The sequence below is a fragment of the Neolamprologus brichardi genome, chromosome 20 (assembly GCF_056152115.1).
Source record: "Neolamprologus brichardi isolate AB-2024 chromosome 20, ASM5615211v1, whole genome shotgun sequence".
In the NCBI taxonomy this organism is placed as follows: Eukaryota; Metazoa; Chordata; class Actinopteri; order Cichliformes; family Cichlidae; genus Neolamprologus; species Neolamprologus brichardi.
Window position 1 is genome coordinate 26643244 of NC_142123.1, and position 25369 is coordinate 26668612.

Here is a 25369-nt window from a genome sequence, read left to right on the forward strand (position 1 = left end):
ATCAATTCGAATGCCAAAACTCCTTCCTTAGTTAGCAAAGACGGAAAGAAGAATCCGGGGGTAGTCTGGAAGAAACGGCATGTAGTTTACACCAAGCGTGTTACTTACAGTTTTTCTCGCTCGCCGTTGGTTTGCTTTGCTTCTTCACCGGAAAACTGCTTTTAACGTCCAGCCAACATCATGTTCCTGCGCGGATCTAAAAAGCGACGGTCCAACCGCTCGGTAGGTGCCTATTTTGTTTTTTGTTTTTTCCCGTACATTTATACCTTAATAACTTTCAATGTCATTTTGAATATCATCATCTTTCAGCACAAGGTAGAGTTTGGAGTGATTTAAAGCTTCCGAAGCATTTTCATTGTAAAAGCAGGCGTGAAATGAACTTTTAGTACATTGAAATCCAACGCAGAAAGCAGCCCAAGCGGAACTTCGTCCCACCTTCACCTGGCTTTTGTTTCCCTCCAACATTTTTTTCCTACGCTCGAAATAGGGCAACAAAAAATAGAATCATCTATCTGCCACAGAGTCCCACATTCTTTGTTTCTTGAATCATGTCGAGTGCCTCAGGTGTAGTCAGAAGGGTGAATGTGCGTCATCTTTGTACCTGTGCAGGTTAGGATGGGGTAGCTGTTACCGGGACGTGTTTATTACCTTTGTCAAGCTTTCATGCCGTGTATTCAATTATGTTGTGGTTGGAATGCTGCTTTAAAAAGCAGCCTAAATAGTAAGGAGTTTAGTGACGATGGGAGAACACCTACGTCTGTTTTGACATGGAACATCTGGCTCCGCATCTCACCTGGACTACGTCAACGTCCAGGTGAGTTCAGTGACTGTAGATCCAGCTACTATTATAACTGACCTATACATTGAAATTAACATAGAATAGGTGCCTGTGTGACTGGTAAAAAAAAAAGTATTTCATGTTAATTTGTATAAATACTCCATCGTAACACAAAGCACACACCTGTTCCTACCTGTGCATGTAATAACAGTCCTTAAGAATTAATGAATATCATGAATATTTAATGCAACACTCTCATTACACCAGCATTAGAAAAGTGAGGTTTAACTCGTCTTACAGCACCATTGTTCAACACCTATGTATATATCTTTGGGGTTTTCCTGCATCTACAGGAAACAGTGTTGGTAACCAAAGAGATTTTGGTCTTCCACTAAAGGACAACCAGCAAGCCCAATATAATTATTTTTAACCGTTTTTCAAAAAGGGGTTCAGTTTACTCTTACAAAAGTACAATTTGTTTGCAAAATGACTACAAATAACAGAAGAAGACATACTTCTGTTAAATAAGGTATCAAAGACTTTTCTTTAACTACACACAGACCAGTCATGGTTATGCAGGTAGTCACTGGCCGAAAGACCTGTTAAGCCATGAAAAACCCTTATTGTCTAACTTAAAATTTTTTTAGACCTATGTGAGGCTCAGTAGGGATGAACTGGCTTTGTAATTCATGCCAGGATGTGAGATTAGAAATGATCTGCAGTTTAATTAAATGTGGTTAAATGGTTATTCTTATTCCCCCTTTAGTGCCATGGGTTTCCTCTGGGTTAACTGGTAATTCTAAATTGGTTGGTTTAACCCTCTGATGGATCGAGGCATACCCCATTTCCAACCTGTTTCAGCTGGGTCAGCAGCCTTTACGACATTGAGCTGGTTAAGCGGTTAAGAAAATTGATGGAAAATTAAACGTCTTAATTTTCTTGGCAATTGAAATAGATTTTAGTCATAAATTGTCATGTAATTTAACAGCACTACACAAACATCTTAATTTATGTTCTGTTGTTTTTCTTGTAAATATTCTTCAAGAAATCTTCTGCGTAAATGTGGTGTAATCGACATTGAAATGTGATAAATAAGCCATAGACTGTAGACTTTGCTCTCCCACAGTGGAGCTTTGAACACATATTTGAACAAAAGCCTTTTGATTTAGGCTGGATTACAAATTTAATTAGTGTACATGATTTGAGAATAGAGACTATGTACACAGTAAGTAAACAAGGCCCTCAGCAGCAATTTGAAACTCATGATTTCCTTGCCACAGTGTCTCAAATAATATATTTACTGAAGCACTCAAGTGCTGAAGTGATAGATTAGCCTCATTAGATTCAAATAGTTCCCATATGGCTCTCAAGTAGATGTAAATATGTAAAGAAACCCTACTCTGTCATTCAAGATGGCAATATCTTACTTTCCGTATTATTGATATAATGAATCTGCAATTTTATCTGCTAAGATATAACCAATTTAATATTGCTCTCAACTCCTCAAATGACAGCTTGACAAATTTGACTATATGCTTTCTTATGCTACAATTATTTGGGATCTGAGAAGCTGCTGTCATAAGATAATGTGTACTGAACTTGCCTACTTTTTCTAGCAATAAAGATGTAGATGTGGCTATAGCTGAATTTCATTTTACTAAAAAATAATGAAACATAACAGAGGGAAAAGGGGAAGTGTCACAACTAGAAATCCCTTTAGCTGCCTTGGTTTGAGTCTTGGTGCAGTCACTTAATTCATGGTATTAGTAACACATGTGCTTTTTCTACTGTGACTGCAAAATCAGGGTTCAACATAACCCAGCTTGGGCCAAGTAAAATAGTATGCCAGGCAATTTCAGTGGCCTGTTCTGGCCAGTGACTGTGTTTTCACCAATTATAGTTGTACCTGTGAAGCAATGCCTTGATTTGCTAAAAGTTTATAATCAAAGTAAATGTAAGAGGGAAGGAAAGCAGGGTTTGTTACTGTCACAGGTAGACAGGTGGTTAACTCGCTTGGTGGAAACTAGCGAGCTAACCACCTGCTAACTTCTAACTCCGTTAAATTAAATAAATTATGATTTCATGGATGCCTGGATGTTAAACTTAATTGTTACACCTGGTAAAGCAGCAACACTGATCATTTTATTAAAGATGAAAGAATTTAGCCAGTTTTTACCTCCCAGTGATGCTGTGGTGTTCGTTTGACTTTGGGACCTGAAGAGACGGAGTTTTGGACCCAGATTACTCCAAGAGGCTCCTGACTACGGTAGCCGTAATGCTCAGACAATCCATCAAGCGGTGTGGCTTTGTAGCTTACCAAAGTCATACTAGAACATTTTTTTGACAGAATTTTGAGCGCCGTGTACCACATAAAATCAGTTCGAGGTCGACAAGGACAACCAGAATTCATATATAAGACGCACTGGATTGTAAGGCACACTGTCGATTTTTTTTAAAAGAATATTAAAGGATTTTAAGTGTGCCTTATAGTGCGGAAAATACGGTAAACGTAGCAGAAAAGTGACAATGGTGCTGCAGGACTTACACACTCACTCACATTTAAGTATATTCATGCAATTGTAAAATGTAATTAGCATGAGTGCAAAGAAAACATTTAATTCCTCAATAAAAAGGTTGATGACACAACAATGATTATAATGCAGGTGTAATTCTTACAACAAAGAGCAACAAAGCAAATGCTCAAGAACATTTATTTTATATTTTTTAAATTTTTTTGCAGATTAAGATACATCTACTCATAAAGTCTGTTAGATTAGATCAGGCCAATCAGCAGTTTATAAATAAGTTAATAGTACCCCTGGGCCTGTAAAAATACATGAGGGGCCAGTAAAACTCAGATCCGCAGGTCCCAGGGGACCAATGTGGGAAGGTGTTATGTTGGACACTGAAAATGTAGAATGTTTGAAGAGAGGTGCGTCCACTTAGCGTGCCAAGACCACAAAGGCCCCCGACCTGTGACCTTTCCTGTTAATGCTTAATCCATCCAACACCTCAGCGTTGAGGTCCAAAACCAACACCTAGTCATTCTCTCTTATGTGGGGAGCCATTTTTTTCCACTACCTCACTCAGCCTCAGTATGGGCCACATGATATCATTCAGATGTATTATTTATCCTTTCCTTTAAATTATTGCATGTAACCCCTGGCTTAGCCAGTGCTGTTGCATGCTGATGCCAGATAACAAAGCTGGCAGTCTTTCAGTTTGTCCATTACCTGGTTACATGCCACGTGATTAAACTTTATACCTACTTAGTGAAAACAAAGGACCTGATATGAAAAGTCTTGACGCCGCTCAAAGTGTGAACACATGATCCGCGCCCCCCTGGACTTGTGAATGTATTATTTACTTTACCCACACTCAGTTTAGAAGAAACTTCCTATCACCACTCCCATCACATCCTTCGCTCACAACACAAAAGGAAAACCTCTTTGTCAGGATGCAAACTTGACACTTTATCTGTGGTGGAAGCCTGAAAGAAAACACACACAAAACCTTCAGGTCTGTGTAGCCTTGATAAGACAATATAGAACTGACAGAGGCGTATTCAAGGCTGTGGGATAAAACTGTCAAACTGCAATAAATGCTATTACCTGCTTCATTTAACTGTTGGGGTATCCAATAAGATGTTGGTGTTTTTTTTCATCTTTTAATTTAGTTTGAATTTGCAACCATGGCTAATGGCATGGCTAATTTTAACCCTACTGATATGGTTGGATGCATATTTGGATATGATTACATGTTCTCCTTTTGGCTCATTTTGAGGTAATTTTAAGCTTTTCTCAGGATTCCTAATCCTTCTTTCTTTATTACGTCACCATTGAAGCAATGCTTAGCTCTTAATTACTGTCTGCCCTTAAGTGAGTGAATAGTTATGCTTTAATGTTGACCCTCTAATCTGTTTTGTATAGTTCCAGTAAATCAGTTAATAAATTTCACTGCCTAGGGTGGCCACTTTGATATGTTAGTTAGTTTCCAGAGTGGATATGATCACCTAATTTGTATTAGTTAAAATCTTAAGTTTTAGTTTTTATTTGTTTGAATGAAAAAAGAAAGTTCCAAATGGTATAATGTGTGTATTACAGAACTTTGTGAAGGCAGTTCACAAACAGTCGTGTCAACATCCCAAGTCTCAATAAAGTTTAAATCATGTGTAATGGGTCTTGAGTCAAACACTCACAAAGCATGTGAGTGTTTGAATCAAGCAATCTGCAATTAGTTGTGGCAGATTGCTGTGCCCTCCTGGAGACTCGTTCTGCCACAACTGATTGGGGAGTAAGTTGAAATAGGAGAAAGGAAAGAGTGTGTAGAGAGACAAGGACAAAAAATAAACTATAGGAGAAAGAAGACAAACGTTCATGACATGAAAATTTGAAAAGTTGAGAAATTGGTTCATGGAATGTCTCCCAGCAACCTATAGCAGCATAACTAAGAGATGGGGCAGGTTATCAAAACTTTTGATAAAATAAAACCCCTCAAATATTTTGTTTATAAACAAAAAGAAACAAATGTTCACACTCTGTGGCTTTATATAAACAATCCATGAACTGATTGGAGGATGTAATCACCTTGGTATCATCCATTAGCAGGTTATGGAGCTGAGCGACTTAACCATTTTTTTAGTGTTATTAAACTGGGCACGACGATATAGGATAGCAACTCTTCAATCATAAGTCAGACCCTTCCTAAAGCATATTCTGGTTAATCTTTTTGTTGTCGTTGTTTTTTTGGGGTTTTTTTTTCGTAATTTCTCAGTAAGACTTAAAACTGAATATTTAAGACATAAGGTCATCGGAAAAGTGTTTACTGAGGTCACAGATCAAAGTTGGAGAGGCACGCTTTTTTATACATATTCATGGAACTGCACATGTTTTGCAACCAGTCACCCAGTGCTGCCCAGTAAACAGACTATGGGTTTCATTCACATCTGCATTGTTCTTGAAAGTTACGTAGACTTAGAGTACAAAATCTCTGTCCAACTTTGTAGTGTTGGCTCTCCATGTTTGTTGTTATTGGGGCTGAGAGACTATAATGTTTGTCAAATTACTTGTGTTACACCTTCAGACAACAAACGTTAAGCATCGGTTTCACTGGTTTCTCTTACCAAAAGTGAAATCCAGTAAGGAGCAAGAAAACATTTCTAAATCTGTTTTCTATTCCTCTGTGATGTTGATGTCACTTCTTAAAATTGGCCAACTAAGCAGTTTTTTTTGTGCACTGGCACAAGAAACTTTGTTAATCAACTTCTGCTTTGCTTAAAATATCAAAAGGGTGTCTGAATAGAGAGAAATTACAGCGAAAGCATAAACATATAAAGTGTCATTTAATTTCTTAACTCTTTGAATTGAAAAGCAGTAACACCCTGTAGTATCCTGAAGTGTAATCATATCAGGTCAGCTACAATTTCCAAAAGCATTTTTATCCTGCAGCTATTCACTTTCATTCGCTGAAACCTTAATAAATGCAATATGTAGGGCTGCATTTGTACAACAGTGTTAGATGTACAGACCTTTTTTTTAGTGTGTGCCTCCAGGGCTCGGTCTGTCACTTTGTCAGTGCGACATCTCAGCCGTTCCTTCCAAAGGAAATAACAACTGAAAGGTTCAGTCACCCAGAAATCATCTGAACGCTTCATTTAACCCGTCTTGTCACTTTTCATACCTGGCTTTGCTAACAGCAGTCCAAGCCAAGTTAAAGAGGAGATTAGCAAGGCAGCGTGGAGTAAAACTGATCCCAGTGTGTGTCATCGTGTTCTTTTTAAATGGCAAAGCTTTAAAAAAGGCATGCAAATTATAACTCATACAGTAGTTCTGGATTAACTAGTTCCCATGAAGCTCTGTGCTGTCATTAGTGAAAATATCTCAATATATCAACCCTAAAAACAGCTACATAACTCCTCAAACCACCTAATTTTTTAAAATTGAAACAACTTTTTTTTTTAGTTTATGCCTCTGTGGTTTCTCTTCCACTAATAATATACTTTCAGGCCTCAGATGTCTGTTAGATAAGCGAAGTGAACTGATTAATAGTCAAAGTAATGTGCTGCAGTTTCTGAGATGGCTCATAAATATCTCAGCTTGGGAAAACAGGCTTAACGTGAATAACAATGATTATGTGGTTAGTGTGGCCTGAAAAATAAAGACAGGTGAACAGGCACGCACAGGTACCGTGTTGTATCACATATCTGCATTTTATTACTTCACTTGTTAAACTCAGTGGTGTTGTTTTTTTTTAATGTAGAATTTCAAACCAGTTGTGGCCAAAAAAAGTAAGAATCTCAGCAGAGGGAAAAACACTTAAGTAGCTTCCTTTTTGTTTACCAACCTGGGAAGAACTGTAAGCTTTCCCCTCTGTCAACAGTAAGCTCTTCTCAAATAAGATAGAGCTTGTGTATATTAAAGGACTAGAAAAAAAAGGTAGAGACAGAGTAACTATACTGAGAGGGAAAGGGTGCAGCTCTCATCCTGTGTCTGCTTCCTTCCTCCCATCTCTAAAAAGAGCTTTGTGTATGCAGTAAAGCTGCAGCAATAGAACTGAGATATGAAGCGGCTGATTTAGTGCTAAGCTGCAGAGTTGCCTTCAGCAATGCTCAGTCAGCATATTTGGCAAGAGGAATATTTGGGATTTAACTACCTGTCATGTATTCCTCCATATATTTCTGCAAAACAAAGAGCTTTGCTTGAACTCACTGTTGAGTTTAATATGTAACTGTGTGGCTGAGCTGAGCTCAAGTAAACAGGTTTTGTAAGGGGATCGTTATGCCAAATTAAGGGTATCACTTACCGTTTTGTGTGTATTTTGTAACCTAGAAAATTAAACACCCACTGCTGCACTGATTAAAAACACAAACAGCTATAAGAATACTTTATTATGTACAGGCATGGCGTACCGGAGCACACAGTATCTACTCAAACGATCAGTGATGTTAGGTTTATGTGCCTTAAGTACAGTGTTAGTACAAATACAGTGTTAAGTACACATCACTGACTGTATATAAAAGATAGATGGGCTGGAGAATAGTGACCATATTTAGGCGAGTGGGTAGAATGCAGTTGTTGGGTAAAGGAAGCGAGCTCATTTAGCAAGCTGAATCCACAGAGCCCAAGACAGTTCTTTAACCAGGCTCTAAACCTGCTTTTTATTGCTTTTAAGTTGGAAGTATTAACATGTAAGTCATAGATGGTATAAATGTAGCCAGTAGGATGTGGCCCAGTGATTTTTTTTGACCAAACATTTCAAAACCTCAGTATTAACACTTTGGCTGCTGCCATGTTGGTTTCTTTGAGTCAGAAATGACTATATTTTGGTGAAAGGGTGGCATGCTAAGCTATCAGCTAATGTTAACTAGAATAGAACATAGGCTATTCAAGGGCAACACAGACATCAGTATCTGCTAATTAGTCTGAAATAACTTCTACAAACATGGTTGAAAGGTCTGGTTTATGGCTCATTTACCTGACATGATACATAGACAGCCATAGCAAAATCCACATTTTCACCTAAACTTTGAAAATAAAAACTTCAAGCTTGCAGTATTAGTAAGGTTTTGGTATAATGGGGTGGGGGGTATTAATAAACTGGTTAACACGAGTAATGACAGCCCGCGCTCCCCCCACAGACATGCTAAACTAAAGGCTGAAGTGATTGAATTTAAGAACATTCTGCTTGAGGCTTAGGTGGACTCGTTAGCTCACTCCGGTGTTGATGCTTTCCCTTCATGTCTAGCAAACACTCTATATCCTTATTCTTTTGTGTCTTTTGCCAAAAGACACAATTGAATCGTGTTCCAGTCAGAAATTACGTGAGCTAAAGTGATTTGTGTTTTTATTCAGCAGGAGGAAGAGGATCCAGACAGAGGCCAACCCTGTATGCGCTGCGGAGACCAGTGCCCCGGCTTCCGTGTCCATGGCTGGAGGTATGAACTGTAGGACTCTTAAACACTGACAGCGGTGCCTGTGAGCTTTGCAGGAAATGTTTGTTTCATACCGTAGAGTCATTTCGCCCTGCTGGACTTCAGAAGCAAAACAAAGTATAAAAGCAATGATTTTTTTTTTTTATGCCACTTTAGCTGAAAACGTGATTTATAGAAACATTAGCTATTTAATCGTTTTGCAAACAAAAAACATGTATGCATTAAAAAGAAAAAGGTTTCATCTGAGTTTCACTTTTATCGTGACAGCAGGCAAGCAGGAGAGTCAAACTGATATATTTGTGTTTGTGTTCTTTGCACGTGTATTAAGAAGGACGGCATCATGTCAGCCAATGTAAAGGAGATTAGCTGTGATCTATGTATGCAATGAGCACAGATCAGATATACATTAGAAAACAGCAAACATGACCCAGTCAGGGCAGCACATGATATTCACAGATCAACGCAGATCACCGCTTCTGACTCTGAGATACAGAAGAATCAGGGCTACAGACACATGTGTTATTAAGCTCTTATATTCATAACAGCAGCTTTAGTTTAACATTATTTCTTCATGGGGAAAAATAGAAGCATTACAGAGAAGTGGGATTAGCGGTAGGCCTCCTGTAACATGTGCATTATGTCCAAGCTGCAGTGATTTATACTTAAAGCATCATTAGGCAGAGAATTAGAAAAGACAAGCCTCTCCTGCAGCTCTACCCTCTGTTTTAAGCTCCTTCCACCAGATGAATGTATGGACATATGCATGTGCTTCTTCCAGACTAAAAATGGATCTAGTTAACCATTTGTGCTTTGCAATTCTTTGATTGGTCAAACTGTCCCAGCATAGGCTAGAGTTTTTTTAAACCTGAAAATGAGCATCAGGGCTGCTGGCATTCTAACTCTGACCTGTTACCATCCAGTCTTAAGTATATCTTTATATATTGAGTACATATTGATTCACTTGGGGGCAGGTGCCACCGTGCCAGTCAGTTTGGTGGATATGGGTCAGTTTGATGGAGAGGCTTGATTGTTATCAACTTAGACTGCTTAAAGATCAGGGATTTGTGCTCGCTGTACGGTTCTTATTTTTATCTTTCAGTTTCAGAAAATAGACCTGTTTTGTTGTTGTTGTTTGTTTGTTTTTTTTTCTCCTGCATACTTTCTGCAAATAACAAATTAGCAAGATGCCATATGCTGCAAGGTATTGGCTGCAGTCACTTGTGCCTTTTGCATGAGTGCACAAGTACATCAGTTAGTGGTGCAATGGATCACTGTTGATCTGTGATCTGAACCGAACCCACTCCACGGTTCGGCACGCACGTGATCCGAAGATTCAAAAAAGAAAAAAAAGTATGTGTGTGGTGCGCATGGTCAATTTGTCAAGTGATAGTCATGGTCAGCGCTAGTGGTCCAAGTGGAGGAGCAGAGGAGTTTGGGGCATTTTAGCAGCCCTTTGCTGCCCGATCCCACCAGGCTAAAGCTATTACAAAAGCTATTGGGGTGTTTATAGCTGCTGGCATGAGGCCGTATTCCGTTGTGCAAAACAAGCGGCTTATACATATGATGAACGTGCTTGAGCCATGCTATTATATCCCGTTGCACATCCACTTCAGTGACAAGATCATTCCAAGCATGTATGAGCAGGAAAAGTGTAACGTTATGGCTGAACTGTCACAGGCATCTTTTGTTGCCCTAGCTACAGATGCGTGGACCTCAAGGGCAACGGAAAGCTACATGACCATGACCGCTCATTATATCACAGCAGAGTGGCAGATACAAAGCCCTGCACTGCCCTATATTGCACCTTAATTTGTTTTTTATATAATTGCGTGGAATGAGTCTTGAGTTGAATGTTTTTTAATGGGCAAAAAATACTTAAATTAATAAATGGAGAGTTAAATTTTTCTTTTCATTTTTCTTTTTTTGCTGACTCGAAAATTGATCCGATCCGAACCATGAGTTTTTTGATTCGTCGCACCACTAACACCAGTACTATCAGCATCAATACATTGCCTACCACACCTTTGCCAGACAGAGACCACAGATGATCAATCAGATTTGTGACTGAACTCATTTTAGCATTACAGGGCAGATACTGGTTGAACTTCGACGCGAGTTAATGAAATAGACTTTTGGGGTAAAAACAAATTTTCTGTTGTATAAATCCTCTGAGAGGTAACATTTTATAGACACAAGCGAAGCTGTACTCAACAGGGGGATAAATGTTTTCATACCATGTCCACATTGTGTTCAGAGGGTTTAATTTGTCTTATTCGTACTTTTTAAACTGCCGTATACCTCTTTTACTTATTTGTTCAGAGTTGTTAAACACGACCAAAGTCCCTCCTGATGAACAATTCAACCTCCTCTGTCAGGTCTGTTTTTGTATGCTTTCTTTTTAGCCCCTCTTTCCTTGTCCTCTCTCTTTTAGTCCTTTAGTGTATATCCAGCTGGTGGGGTCTCTGGTTAGTCTAATCCTGTCAATCTTGCTAATAAGATTAGGCCTTACTGCTGTGATAGCAACCCTCTCAACCACTTCAAACCCCCCTCTGTCTCTCCAGTTTCTGCTTTTCAGTGCACTTTTCCTATTTCAGATGGGACTTCTTTGTTTCATTACGCTTTAATGTATGGAATAAAAACAGAGGCTGCTCCAGCTCGACAAATACTACAAAGCTAAGGGTTACTGCTTGTTGTTCACATTATTTCAGAAGTTAAAGATTAAAGAATGAGTCACTTAGAAGGAAACTAGGTGATTCAACTGCATTGTGCTGTGTTTGGTGCTTACAGACCCAGAAACTGGATGATCACAGGGTTTGACACTGACACACAAGATTTATTCCTGATAATGAAGGCTGCATTTATAACCCCTAATGTGTACTACATGGTTGAGACAAACTGGCCTCGTGATGAAAGAGTAAAACAAAAGGCAGGAATGTGTACTTCATAAAGCCAAAAGCCTGTAATTTTATCTTTTTTCTTTTTCAGTTTTCTCTCTATTCGGGTCAAGACAAAAGCATAGAAGTTAGCACGGAATCTGAAACACGTGTGCCGCACTCTACCATGCACGTTGATCTGTTTACAGTGCATTTAATCTGTGTAGCATTAACAAAATGCTGTAGTTCATTGTTAACGTTTTTTCATTACTCGTTTGGCTGATGGGCAGATCCGAAATGACATTGGGTGAGCTGACAAGGATAAATGTCTTGTTTAGACGTTGTAAGTCTCTTAGGCGATCCAGGAGACTGAAAACATGAAAGTGATTAAATGATTGAGATTTATAGGGGTCAGTTTTTAAGACCTCGGAGTCTGGCACTAATTGCATCGGTCTAAATAACCAATTTAAACTCACACCTTTGCTGATGGAGAAGATCTTCCAAGTGACCACAGGCTCAGCTGCTGATGCTCGGTGAGAGGGAAGTGATCCATCTTCATCCTGAGCTTTATCAGGCACAGCTTAAACTGAGGTGGGGGCAGATGGTGCTTCCGCTGCCCAGCAGCAAGTGAATTGAGTTACTTTTGACCCACAGGTCCCCAACACGCTTCAGAAGTGTTCAAAGTCGCCATTGCTATTAGTCTGGGTGGCCATGCGGCAATTACTCTGTCACTAATTAGTAGCAGGGAGTTATGGGAGGAGGCCCATCTGCTTCTTAGAACCAGATCTGTGGAGAGTTCACAGTTCCCTGCTGCAGGTATAGATTATCACACCAGCAGCAGCATTTTAAAGAGTTATCATATGGCTGCTATGCTAGACCCCTCACCAGTTTTAATAATATATGCTGATTTATAGGTTCACTCACAGTCTGGATTAGAATTATTTATTTTTTCACCAGTTTTTATCTTTTTGTTTACAACTGTTTTAAGTTAGTTTCCAGTAGGTTTCCTCATTTCATTTCATTGTTTTTATCTTCAAAAATGTTCAGTTTTACTTTACTTTTGTTATTATGATATGATTGTTACTTTTTGGATTGTTGTTAACTACTGAAAAATACACACGTTTTTTTTTAAATTTTAGTTAACTATAATTTCCTAGATAGGCTGCTTGAAGTTAGTTGTAGTGGGGCAAATTTGTCAGTATTGATTAGTCTTCTGATTATCTTCCTGATCAATCATATTGCCATTAAAGTGCAAAAGAAACAGGTAAAGCAGTAGTAAAGTAAATTTTTGTTTTCATTTCTTTATCTGTGTAACCATCAAAATGAAAACATAATCTCTGGACTATAATATGAGCACCAAGTGTTTAGATTTAAGAAGCAACAGTGAGGTCAAAAATAGCTGCAGATTGATTTGTTGTCAGTAGAGTAAAGGGATAATCTACTGTTTGTTGAAGCACCTCTGATGACTCGGATGCTGATCCTGAAAAAAAAGAGAAAACCGATCATTCCATTAAAAGATTGTAATCACGCTGCGTCTTTTTGAGCAATCATGTTTTTCCTGGTATTCATTCATCATTCATCTTCACCAAAGTCGGATGAGCCGCTATGACTTCGGAGATGTGTCGTGACTTCACAGAGACCATGAGCCATGCTGTCGGTTTGATATATCACTAGAGACACTTTGTACTCATGCATGGCCATCTTGATCACATAACATTATAAATACTCCACTCTACAGCACAGCATTGCTCACAGGATCAAAATCTGCTCCGCTTATGATTAATAACTGCATCCAAGCTACAGATAGATCTGTTATGAATCAGTTACAGCAGTCTGGTCAGGGGCGGAAAGACGCAGTGACTTTATGCATCGTGATTGTCACTTGATGTTTCATATCTTCAAAGGCAGCGTGAGTAAATTGAGAGGCTTAATTGAAACGTTCACGGCATGTGCACTTTAGCTTATCTTTGTGGGCAGATTTAAAAGTCACATGGCTTGTGTGTACTTTGAGATCTGTGTTTGCATTTTGTGTAGTGTATGGTTCCGTTCAGAGCCTTTTGTTTGCGCCTACTATCGGGGCGGAGGAGCGTGGGAGTGGGGGCTATAGGGGGACATTGAAAAGAGCTGCTCAGACAGAGAAATTATCAGATGGAAAGGACCTGCCATAGAATATCCTGCTCTCACTGACAGACAGACGGCAAGGCAGTAGGAACCTACTGGATGCAAGAACAGAACAAGTCTGCATGGGACTCCATCAACAGGCCAAACCGGACTAATTTGTCATGGTTACAACAGGTAATGAAGAAACCAGATTTTACTGTTAGGATTAGACAGAAAAGAAACTCAAATAATAATTAAGTTGGGAGATGTGAAGGAAAATGCTTTTAGATGATTGTTGTTCCTTAGTCTGACTTTATGTTGTTTTGTACACTTTGTAAAATTATCTGTATAGTGTGGAATATGAGGTCATGTACAGATACTGCTGTTACTCAATCCCTCCTTGTACACAACTGGCTTTTTATATATCGCGCATTACCTTTTGAGGACATGGTAACATAATAGAAGAGCGGCTTTATTTAAAGACTTAGAAATCAGTGATAGTGCAGGGTAAAGTTTTACTGGCTAACCCAGTAACCAAAGGGAAGAATTTGTAAATCATTATTTTCGGTTTTTTATCTTTCCATTTAATCATTCTGTCGGTGGAAAAACACACACTTCTTATCTGTATGTTTTCAGTCAGACTATTAAGTTCATTTAGTATTATTCAGTTGCTATAGCATTAACAATAACAGAATCAGTTTTCCCGAACGTATCGGTGATTGTGATTTGGCTGGCTAAAGCAACTTTAGAGGCAGACTGTGAAAGCGTCATCTGCCATGTCTTAATAAAAACAAACTAACTTTTTCTCATACATGTAAGAAAAACCCACCAAAAAACTGCACATTGGCTTCTTTTGTTACAAACTGTTGAGTGGTGTGTTTCTTGTTTGCATGCAGTAGTTGCACTTGGATGAGTGCTGCATTTTTCTTGCATTTAAAAAGTTTGGGCACAGCACTACATTTTTTTTTTTAAATCACCAGGATTTTTAACCAGTTTAAGTGGTATCATTGAATCAATCTTAAAATTCTTTTTTTTTTTCTTTTTGCCATTTGCAAAATAGCAGCCGACAGGGACCATTGCAACTCTCAGCAAGGGACATTGCAGAACCTGCTCTAAAAATGTCATGCAAGTGTTTTTGACTGGATGTTGTCTCTTTTGGTCGTTCTTGGTAGAATTTTTGACTCATTAGTGCTCAACGTGGCGCTGCGCATATCCAGAGGGGACAGAGCACAGATGTGTTACATCAGAGGCTCGTGAATCAAGTAATAGAACAGGACGAGGCACAGCACCGCACAGCTTGGTAAATGACACTGCTGAAATAGCCCTCTGTTTGTATGTTTCTAAAGTCATGATCAAACAACTACTTGCAAAAGAGCCATAAAATGGGAATGTTTTAGAAAAGCTTCCTGAGTTTCTGTACGATAACTGCAGATAACCATATACTGGGGTTACTGCCTTTAGATTTATGGTTGTATATTTACAGGGCATTTGGAACATGTGCGTGTACCCTATATTTGTATAAAAGAAGAAAGGCACTACTAGACACTACTATCATATTTCTGTAGCCTGTTTTTTATTTCAGTCATACAGTTTCATCCACCAGAACAGAAATCTTGCTAAAAAAAAAAAAAAAAAATCACCCTTTAAATGAGTTTATAAATGTAAACAAATGGATATTTCAATGATCTGTGACAATGTGTGTAAATAAAAGACAAAACAATGGGCTAATATCAGACAGAATGTGTTTTATCAAAGTGTAGCATATGTCAATAATTTGGCGTGTGCATCTGTTCAAACAGGGACCCTAATTTGGTGAAATAGCTGCAGAGGCATTTGCAAAGAGAGGTATAATTTGAGATTTTCCTGTAATACCTTTATACCCCACATACTTCCAAATTGGCTCTTGTCTCGGTAACTGTAGGTTGCATGTGAGAGTTAGCACCTGCTTGTAATTAAAGCACTTGCTAATGCTTTCGTGGTGCGCAGACTGCTGGTGGTACTGGTGGGGTGAGAGGGTGGAGAATCTACCATCTGTGTCCCATAGTGCCAGGTCACCTGCTGAGCATCTTCATTCCCCTAACCTTTTATTTGCATAGGAATCCACATAAATACAGCTGGGAAACAGATTTGTGCCACCGTAGCTTAGCTTAAGCTCTCTTGCTGTGTTTATAATTATTTATATTGGTGCTAACTGCTTGGCAGCCATGTGCATAGAACATGCCAATGCAAGACAGCTGCATATACTGAATGTGCAGTTCTGGGCCTGAGAAAAGGAACTGGAATCCCATAGAAGTACTTCTCATCTCTGTTTTGTCAACCATTCAAGAATTACCTTGTGTTGGGTAAAGACATGCAGTGATTACTGGCTGTCACCTGGATGATTTTTATGAGGCAATTGATTAGAGGTGGAGTGCTCATGCATTTTACAAGCAGTTGTGCGATGGTGTGTGCGGGCTTTTTGGTCGTGTGGGGGTTGGGCGCTGATATAAAGCAGCTTTGTGCCTTGTGAACTTGAGCCAAAAGTGCCAGCTGGCAGACTGTTATGCAATCGCAACAGAGATGTACACATGCAATACATGCTGCTTATGGACATATTGTTCAATCTCCAGAAAACAACAACAAAAAACGTGACACCCACACCTCACTGTTAGCCCAGGGCACTTTATTCTGACTCTACTGGTCCCACACACAAGCACACCCTGCACCAGATTGATTGTAACAGTCTGAGGACAAGATGGGTTGTAATACGAGGCTGAGGGAGATTATTGCTCCCGTCTTCACCTCCCAGTCCTAACTGCCCCGGATTGACAGCTAAGCTTATGCCAATGACCTGATTTCCTGCTCGTTTGGTAGAAAAATACTCTGGGTGTGCTGGCGCCGATGCAGGTCCTGTAAGATCTTGGTGTAATGACGGCATGAACTGGTCTGAGATAGTGATCTGTAGATTGCGTAGCCCCTAATCAGATTGTGACAACTGTTGTATTAGTAATTTGTGACGGCAGGGAGTCTCGCAGAGTGTGTGGGCCTGTTTGTGACGTAATGTTTCCAACGCAGCGTGTGTTCATAAATAATATGGTTATGCACAGTGGGAGTGTCTGCATTAATGTGGCCTAATCCTAATAAAAGTCTGGCTTAATTAAATGTTTAATATGTTTTAATGGTCACAGTGAAAAAAAATCTTACGGATACATCTGAAATCAAGTCAAAAACATTGTATTTTACACCTGGCCACTCGAAGATCCAGGAGAACGCTTGGAGTTGTGTTTACAAAGATTTTTGACATTAGTTCAGTTTTGCCTGGGTTATAAATCAGTTGTAAAGTCCTCGGGAACATCTCTGTCTCCACAGGAAGATCTGTGTGCACTGCAAGTGTGTACGAGAAGAGCATGCTGTGCGCCCGGTGCCGGGGCAGCTGGAAAAGATGATGACAAAGCTAGTATCTGACTTCCAGAGACACTCCATCTCTGATGACGACTCAGGCTGCGCCTCCGAGGAGTATGCATGGGTTCCACCTGGGCTCAAGCCTGAACAGGTAACAATCAGGGTGCACAAGAGAAGTCGAGACATAAATTAATGCTGAGCAGGCCTACGTGATGCTCATTTACTTGGACATGTTCGTGCATAGACTGGTTGTAAATCAAATTGCTCTATATTTGATAAGTGGGTGTTTATATTCTCTATATGAGCATAATTGTCTTGTCATTCAGGTTTACCAATATTTTAGCTGCTTACCTGAGGACAGGGTGCCTTATGTGAACAGTCCAGGAGAGAGATACCGAATCAAACAGCTGCTGCACCAGCTTCCAGCCCACGACAGTGAGGTAACATCTCCACGACTCTGACTTTGGATGCTTTAGACTTTAATATAGGGGTGACGTGCCTTTTTTAGTTTAAAAAAGCAACAAAGAAAATCAACAACTAACCTTATTTCTTTTTATTAAGCTTCTTTCTTTTAATTTTTCTTTTTTGGGTGATTGGTAGGTAAAGAGGAAATTCGCAACTTTTGAAAACTAAATTATATTTTAATCTCTTCCTATAGTCATTTTTAAAGCCAGTTATACAATAAAATAGTCTGTTAATCCTTAATAATGGTCCTTTCTGCTTCAATTATACAACAAATATATTAAAGAAAAGAATGAAATGGTTTCACAGCTGCAACACATGAATGTCAGCTTTAACAGAGAAATATATTTCTTGAAAATAAATACAGGGGACATGGATAACGCAGACTCTTACTTGCCATCTCTTGGTTTGGGATGAGAGTTTTACACTTTACTGTCATTAAAATAATTGACAGATAAATTGTTAATGACAGTTATCATACATACATACTTTAGGTCTAGTTGTTTGAATGCTGATGTGAGTTTCTGTGTCTTTTTCAGCCCCAGTACTGTAATTCTCTGGACGAGGAGGAGAAGAAGGAGCTGCGTCTGTTCAGTCAGCAGAGAAAAAGAGAAAACCTGGGGCGGGGCGTTGTAAGACTTTTCCCAGTAACTATGACTGGAGCAATCTGCCAGCAGGTAGAGATTTTTTTTTTCCTGTTGAGGCCGAAATAAAGTTCTAAACAGCAGCACCTCACATATGAAAACATAAAAAAAAGCACGTCCAAGTCATGTAGAATGAAGTCAGTGTAGGTGCAAGTAGATACAGGCACAGCTCAGGGGCCACATGATTACAGGGCTGTGGAAGTAAATTGCTGTGCAACCTGGAGCATTTACCATTTTGTCAAAGGATATACCACCTAACTTGCTTCCCTCTGCACCACCCCCCACCCATCTATTTTTCCAGTGTGGTAGACAGATCTGCGGGGGCGATATAGCCGTGTTTGCGAGTCGGGCAGGACACGGCAGCTGTTGGCATCCTCAATGTTTCCAGTGTGCCTCCTGCAGCGAACTGCTGGTCGATCTGATCTACTTCTACCAGGATGGACAGATATACTGCGGTCGGCACCACGCTGAAAGGCTTAAGCCCCGCTGCCAGGCCTGCGATGAGGTGACTGTCTCCCCAAATCCTCTTGCTTTTTTTTTTTGTTTGTTTTAACATAAAATCTCAGCAACAACAGTATTAAATGTTTTTAAATGTTTCCCACAGTAATGTATTTTATTTGTATACATGAGTGCATGCAAAAGGGGGAGTGTGCACACTTGTGTTATTAAAGAATTATATATACGAGGTGTACAAGGAAGAGTAGACTTACCTTAACAAACATTAACTGCGTCTCCACGGCCACACGCCAGCTCTATCATCCTGGAGAGAAGTTGGTGATGATAGTCTTTGTTCGTGTCCAAAGCCTGCGTGAGCTCAGTGTCGGTGCACCACCTGCTGCTACTTCTGGTTAGAGTGGCCCGCTAGCTAGCAGCGAATCTATAGAGGAGAACAAGAGCTACAGTAACAGCTGCAGCCCAAGATGGTGTAGTTTGAGTCCATCCCCAGGCAGCTGAATGAGAATGAGCCAGCAAGTCAGCATAACGTCATAAAACATGACGTGAATGGGTGAAACATTAGTGAGTTAGCAGTGACTCAATTAGTCACAGGTGGCATTGTTCTCCAACACAAATAAAAAATGCCAAGTTGCTAAATGCACTTGGGAGGCTATTAGTATAACTGGGAAGTTACACAAAATAGTTTGTTGATGTTTTTTTTTGCAGGTTTGTGGAAGTAAACTACAGTAGGAGAGAAAAACATAGTTATGTCCTTAATTTTTTTGGACAGAACACAATTTTTGTATTTTTTCCCACCTGTACAGCACCACAGTGGATTGTAAATAAAACAGTTAGTGTGTGATTTAAGTGCAGACGTTCAGCTTTAATTAAAGGGGTTTAACAAAGAAATTTATGTTAACTTTTTTGGAATCACACACATTTTTTACACACTTCCCACTCCCCACAGAGGCTCAACATTAATTTTAATTTTAAATATGAAGATTTGTTTCTATACTTGGATAAAGTGTAAAAAATGACTGCCTTAGGGGAATCAATGGACATACCAAATTCTCCATCCATCCATCCATTCGCTTATCCTTTTCAGGGTCGCGGGGGGCGCTGGAGCCTATCCCAGCTGTCATAGGGCGAGAGGCAGGGTACACCCTGGACAGGTCGCCAGTCTGTCGCAGGGCCAACACACAGGGACAGACAACCATTCGCGCTCACATTCACTCGCAAAGACCCCGGCCTGATGTTGGAATTGAACTCAGGACCTTCTTGCTGTGCGGCAACAGTGCTAACCACCGTGCCACCGTGCTGCCCCGTACCATACCAAATTCTGTTTCCTGCTTTTAGATTCACTGGCAGGCTTTTACTGCTGCTGCCTTCAGTTGCTTCTTATTTGTGGGTCTCTGGATTTAGTTTTGTATTTAATAACTGAAAATCATAGTCTGTTGGGCTGGAATCAGGTGACTTTATTTCATGTGTCCATTTTTTTTTCCAGAATCTTTTTTTTAATGCTTTTTTCATGCAACATCTAATCTGGCCTTCTTGTTCTTGATGGTTACCATTGTTTTGGAAACTCTGTATTTCCATTCATAAAGGTTTCTCTTAGTTGAAGACTTTGATGTACCCATGTCCTTGATGTCTGGGCTTAGCTGGATGTTATGCAGGTGTTTTTCTTAACCATGGAAATAATTCTGTCATCATGCAGTTTAGTTGTCTTCTGTGGTGGAACAGGTTGTTGATTTGGCCACTCGTTATGATGGCCTTCCTCACTTGCATTGACATCTCTTTGGGCCTCATAAGTAAATTTATAGTGAAAAGCTAAAGTACAAATTCAAGACTTTGAATTAGCTTCAGATATTATGTCTGCTTCATTTGTCATTAAATAATAAGGGACATAAGTGTGCATGACTTCAGTATATCCAGTTCAAATATCTTTCCTTTCTCATGTAGCCATTCCCAGATTGGCTATTGTTGTATTTTAGCGTTTCCCAGAACCAGTGCATGCTATTTGTAGAATTTTCTATTGGTGTCTTCTGGTTTTGAATAGCTCATCGCTGTGACTTAAGGGATTAGTTGAGATAGTTGAGAAATGGATCTACCACAACTGACCTACAACTGGCGGTTAGACCCAGGGAGTGGCTAACCCTACAAACAGAACGGCACTGATTTTGTACTCTGTTTTGTTAACCTAGTTCTTCAGTGTTTTTGAAGTTTACTTACTTCTGTACCTGTGAAATTACTTCTCTGTCTCTCACTTTCTTTTAAACCTAGATTATTCTAGCAGATGAATGTACGGAGGCTGAAGGAAGATATTGGCACATGAAGCACTTCTGCTGTTTTGAATGTGAGGCTGCTCTGGGCGGCCAGCGTTACATCATGAGAGAGAGTCGACCGTACTGCTGCTCCTGCTACGAGTCGCTGTACGCAGAGTACTGTGATACCTGTGGAGAACACATAGGTACTGAGCTAAGTTTAATGAATTAAGTTTTTAGTGAAGCCATGTTTTCACATTACCAGCCTAATTTGTATATACCAGCAATGTAAGTGTTTATTTGTCTTTAATCATTCCATCTTTTTGACGTCACTATTTTATAATATTGCATAGTTTTAGCATGTTGTTATTCATCATCAGAGCCTACAGAAGGACTTATAATAATTTACTAATATATCAAGAAGAGCAGCTAGAGACTGCACTCCTCCACCAAATTGAAAATTGAAAAATCAGCATGCATGAATTAATTAAAAAATCTGGATCTGGATTAGTTTGCAATACTTGCCTGAGAGGATGAAGATGATGTCTGCCTTTTTTAAATTGTGAATCATTTTAATAACAGCTCTGCATCATTGTAATGTGATCTCCTGTATGCTAAAGAGACCCTTTGTCTTTTTCATGTAGGATGTAGTGCTGAGTGAGAAAGGTGTTAGCTGTGATGAAGCAAAGACACGTCGTGATACTTTAAGCAAACTTTTACATGTATCCCGTAAGCAGATATTCTGATGATGGTATATTCTTACAAAGAAGCCTGTAATACACCATATTCGTTCTCTAAGGGCACATCACACGAGTTCTAAAAAGTAACTACTGACCGATAGTATAACGTGTTATGCATTGCTTTTAAATGTGCTCCGAGGTAATAAAGATTGATTTTAAAGTTCCACAGCTGACACACAAATATTTCCTCAGGTATCGACCAGGGTCAGATGACATACGACGGTCAGCACTGGCACGCTGTGGACTCATGTTTCTGCTGCGCCCGCTGTCAGCTACCTCTCCTGGGGCGTCCCTTCCTCCCTCGCAGGGGCCTTATTTTCTGTTCCAGGTCCTGCTCTCTGGGAGAAGACCCCAATAACTCGGATTCCTGCGACTCTGCCCTGCAGAGCAGATCGCCTCACCATAACAGACGGTATGGGACAGCAGAGAAACACCACAAGCTACAGTGTGGTTCTCCACTGCAGCCACTAGAGGGCATCAACCCCATTATAGCGCCTGCAAAAGACTGCATTCATACTGCAGTGGAAACCAGAGGTGAATAACGGTGGAGCTGTTGTGCAGTGAGTTCATTATGTCTGACTTACTGTAACCACATGTATTTGTGCTTATTGTAACACATTTATTTTCTCTGCTTCTCTCAGGTGTCCACTGCACGGCTCCAGTTCAGAATGGAGTTCCTTCACCCAGTCATCATCCTCGTCAAAGAGGCTCGTACTCACCTCTTCCACACATTCATTTAGGGAATGGCTTAGGTCCTTCTTGGCCCAGTGACATTCCACATTACAGTTTACTTCCAGGGAACTGTGCTATCAAACTTCCAGGCAGTAGTCCCCAGCCCGAAGGAGAGCTAAATGGAAGTACTGGACTAAGTGGTCTTAATTCAAGAGGAACCTCTACTGAAATTGACTGTAGGACTTGGGTGGAAAAGACAAATAAAGTTATGCAAGGTATCAGAAACCACTGATACTGGACTGACTATTATATGCTTCTTATAACCTTTTTTTCATTGTCTCTTAACTACAACATGTCTTCTATTTTTCTCTTCAGCAAATCCTCCTCAAAAGAACTCTCATGTGAACAAACTCATTTCACCTGACTCGCCTCCTCTTCCTCTGGACAACCCCTCGGTCCTCCCACCTCCCCTGCCCATGAAGTCTCGTGACTTGTTGCCCCGGGATTCACCTTCACCAAAACTCCAGCAACCAGAGGACAGATCCTGTGACTCTCCACCCCCGCTGACTCGCAGCAACACAGCCAGAGTCAGCTTCAGAGAGCCAATCAGCAGCAGCTACTCTATGGACGAGGATGAGGATGATGAGGGGCTGCAAGAGGGTGAGGAAAACCAGGAGGATGAAGATGAGGGGGAGGGAGGTTTCGGAAGCAGGTTACATCTGCAGAAAGGTGTCCCCCCACACATGGATCTGCTGGGTATGTCTTCAGGCACTTTGAATATTAACTCATTCAAATGAAGTTTTCTTTTGCGTGTGTTTCTCATAGTTACTCATTCTTTTTATTCCAGATGGATCCTCGTACCAGCAACGCCATTTAAGGCGAGGTTGGGGTCGTTCCCGCATCCCTTCAGACCCTGCTCTACACCAGGGGTCAGAGAGGCGATCTCGACGCTCGCGATCCGACAGGCCCAGGTTGGACTCCCTGGACTGGAGAGGCGAGAAAGACAGAGACAGCCGAGGCAGCTCCAATGGCTCCTCTCTGACTCTCCATCCGGGACAGTACAAACACGAAGACTGCTGTTCTACCTGCTCTTCATCCTCAGATTCAGAGGAAGAGGGCTACTTCCTGGGACAGCCCATTCCTCTACCCCCGCAACTTCGAAAGCAGCCACCCGAGGAGGGCAAAGACGTAGGCGGAGAGGAGGGGAAGGAGGGGCAGAGGGACTTTGGCCTGAGGGGCAGCATAAGGCGGAGAAGAGCTCACAGCCTGGGTGCAAAGGACAAAGATAAAAACTGTGCTATTTCCTAACCACAAACAGCTAACCACGTTAAAAACACAGCATGTTATTTTTTTAGATTATGGTGCACAAGAAAAAAACGAATGACCATCATTATTCTGATGTTTATCGGCTTTGTGACAGCGATGTAATGTCAGATCCAGATGACATGTTTAGACTTATCCAAGGGGGAACCACAGCCAAAGTTCCTGACTTAGCAAAGGGAAGCAAAATAAACCTGAGAGAAGTCACTGCCTCCCGTTGACGTCTCATTTTGAGGTGAATGAGTCATGCAGGCAGGGATGAATGGAGCAATGTGGAGTCATTATTTGTTACACACCTTTGTAAGTTTGCTCATACTTGTTTGAACTGAACTTTGCAAAACACTACCATAACACACAGTAACACATGTAACCTGGGGCCAGTTTTACAGACAAGCTTTCACTGTTGTTTAAATGTGCCTAAATGATACAGTGTAAATTAAAGTCGGGCTCATGTATAAAGCTGAGGGGCCATCTCAAACTGCACAGCTAACTGCAGAAAGCGTTTTCTCTTCTGGAAAAAATAGAAGATACAAAGGATGATTACTTTAAATACAACACACAAGTCAAGCTCAGGATGCAACCATCAACTCACTGTGTTTTCTGTTTTGAAAAACCCACAATATTAGAGTGAGTCCAAGGTTCCCATATGAGCAGGCACTTGACAACAGCGAGGAGGAAGAAATCATAACCAGGATCAGGGTGGAGCAGTTGTGTGGTGCAACCAGTTTGAGGCGTGAGATGAAAGAGAAGAGAACACAAACAGAGCGCGGTTAAAAGTTAATGACATGCGACAATGGCTTATAAACATGAGGGGAGTGGAGAAGAAATGGTAATGCTCATATAAAGTCCTTGAGGGAAGTCCTGATGTATGGTTCTTGATTAACCAGTTCAGCCTTAATTACAAATGTAGAGAGGGTGTCTGTCTCCTGAACCCTCTCACTCCTGGAGGCTGCATCTAAGTTATATCCAACTGACTTAAGAGCAAAGTTAAGATGGGACAAAGACTGCAGACCAGGCAAAAATATCTCTGTTAAACTGGCTCCAGCACATTTTGTAAAAAGAATATATTTTTATGTCTGACTTACTGTAACCACTTTCCTGTGCTCTTATGTGCAATCTGTATGTGGCTGTAAAATACTACAGTTATACTTACACTGAATAGCCGAGTAGTTTGGAGGTGAAGTTTAACGACTTTGGCAAACGGTGGTTGTTTCAGACTTTGAAAATCAAAAGTGTAATTTGTGTGAATTTTTGGAGGTCACTTATCTTTTTTTTTTGTATAGTTCAAATGAAACGCTGTAAAATCTGTAAACGTCCTTAAAGTCTGTACTCACTCGTCACTGGAGTGTCATTTATTTTTCTATGCTTGGTGTAGGTCACTGTTGTTGTTGCTGGTTTTATTTGGGGCAAAAGCAAGAGTCTGTAACACCCTTGTGTTTCTCTGACTGTATGCTGCATATATGAGTAAATTTGTTTAACTTGTTTGCCTAAATGTGTGTACAGCCTCAGCACCGACCTTTGAACAGCAGGAACTGTCTGGATAAAATGTAGAGGAATCATGGAGGGATTGGAAAAGTACATGTTTTGTGTTTTTCAACTACTAGTGAGAAATACTTAATTTTTTTATTTATTTTTTAAGCAAGTTTTGACTTAACCTTTGTAACAGTTTCAGTACTTATTGGTGCTTTGCTTGCAGTTTCCTTGCTCCACTCTTGGATTCTGGGAAACGGTGCTTATCACTTTGTTGAGAGCAGATGACAATGATAGGGTCAC

At 40.3% G+C, this 25369-nt stretch overlaps 1 protein-coding gene across 4 annotated transcripts; it reads left to right on the top strand.

Annotated features, from left to right (window-relative positions):
• The first annotated feature begins 41 nt into the window (after nucleotides 1-41).
• prickle3 (prickle homolog 3) lies at nucleotides 42-25156 on the top strand. 4 transcript variants are annotated; one of them, XR_004843725.2, is made up of 12 exons: nucleotides 42-222; nucleotides 8629-8711; nucleotides 17030-17213; nucleotides 17389-17502; nucleotides 18064-18201; nucleotides 18470-18673; nucleotides 20884-21070; nucleotides 21797-22138; nucleotides 22246-22551; nucleotides 22652-23032; nucleotides 23124-23900; nucleotides 24302-25156. XR_004843725.2 is itself a non-coding variant. In XM_006794132.3 (11 exons), the coding sequence occupies exons 1-11, from the start codon at nucleotides 181-183 to the stop codon at nucleotides 23582-23584; spliced, it is 2442 nt and encodes an 813-aa protein (XP_006794195.2). In that variant the 5' UTR covers nucleotides 42-180; the 3' UTR covers nucleotides 23585-25156. The 4 variants fall into 4 exon arrangements, 3 of the variants coding, with proteins under 3 accessions (XP_006794195.2, XP_006794196.2, XP_006794197.2); XM_006794132.3 differs by having other exon boundaries at nucleotides 23124-25156; XM_006794133.3 differs by having other exon boundaries at nucleotides 8632-8711; nucleotides 23124-25156.
• Nucleotides 25157-25369: the final 213 nt, after the last annotated feature.

Excerpts from the sequence above, each read along its gene's own strand:
- prickle3 (XM_006794132.3), top strand. The coding sequence starts at position 181 with ATGTTCCTGCGCGGATCTAAAAAGCGACGGTCCAACCGCTCG. Across the intron at positions 223-8,628 it reads AGCGACGGTCCAACCGCTCG|CAGGAGGAAGAGGATCCAGA; the intron begins GTAGGTGCCTAT and ends GTTTTTATTCAG. Across the intron at positions 22,139-22,245 it reads TACTGCAGTGGAAACCAGAG|GTGTCCACTGCACGGCTCCA; the intron begins GTGAATAACGGT and ends TGCTTCTCTCAG.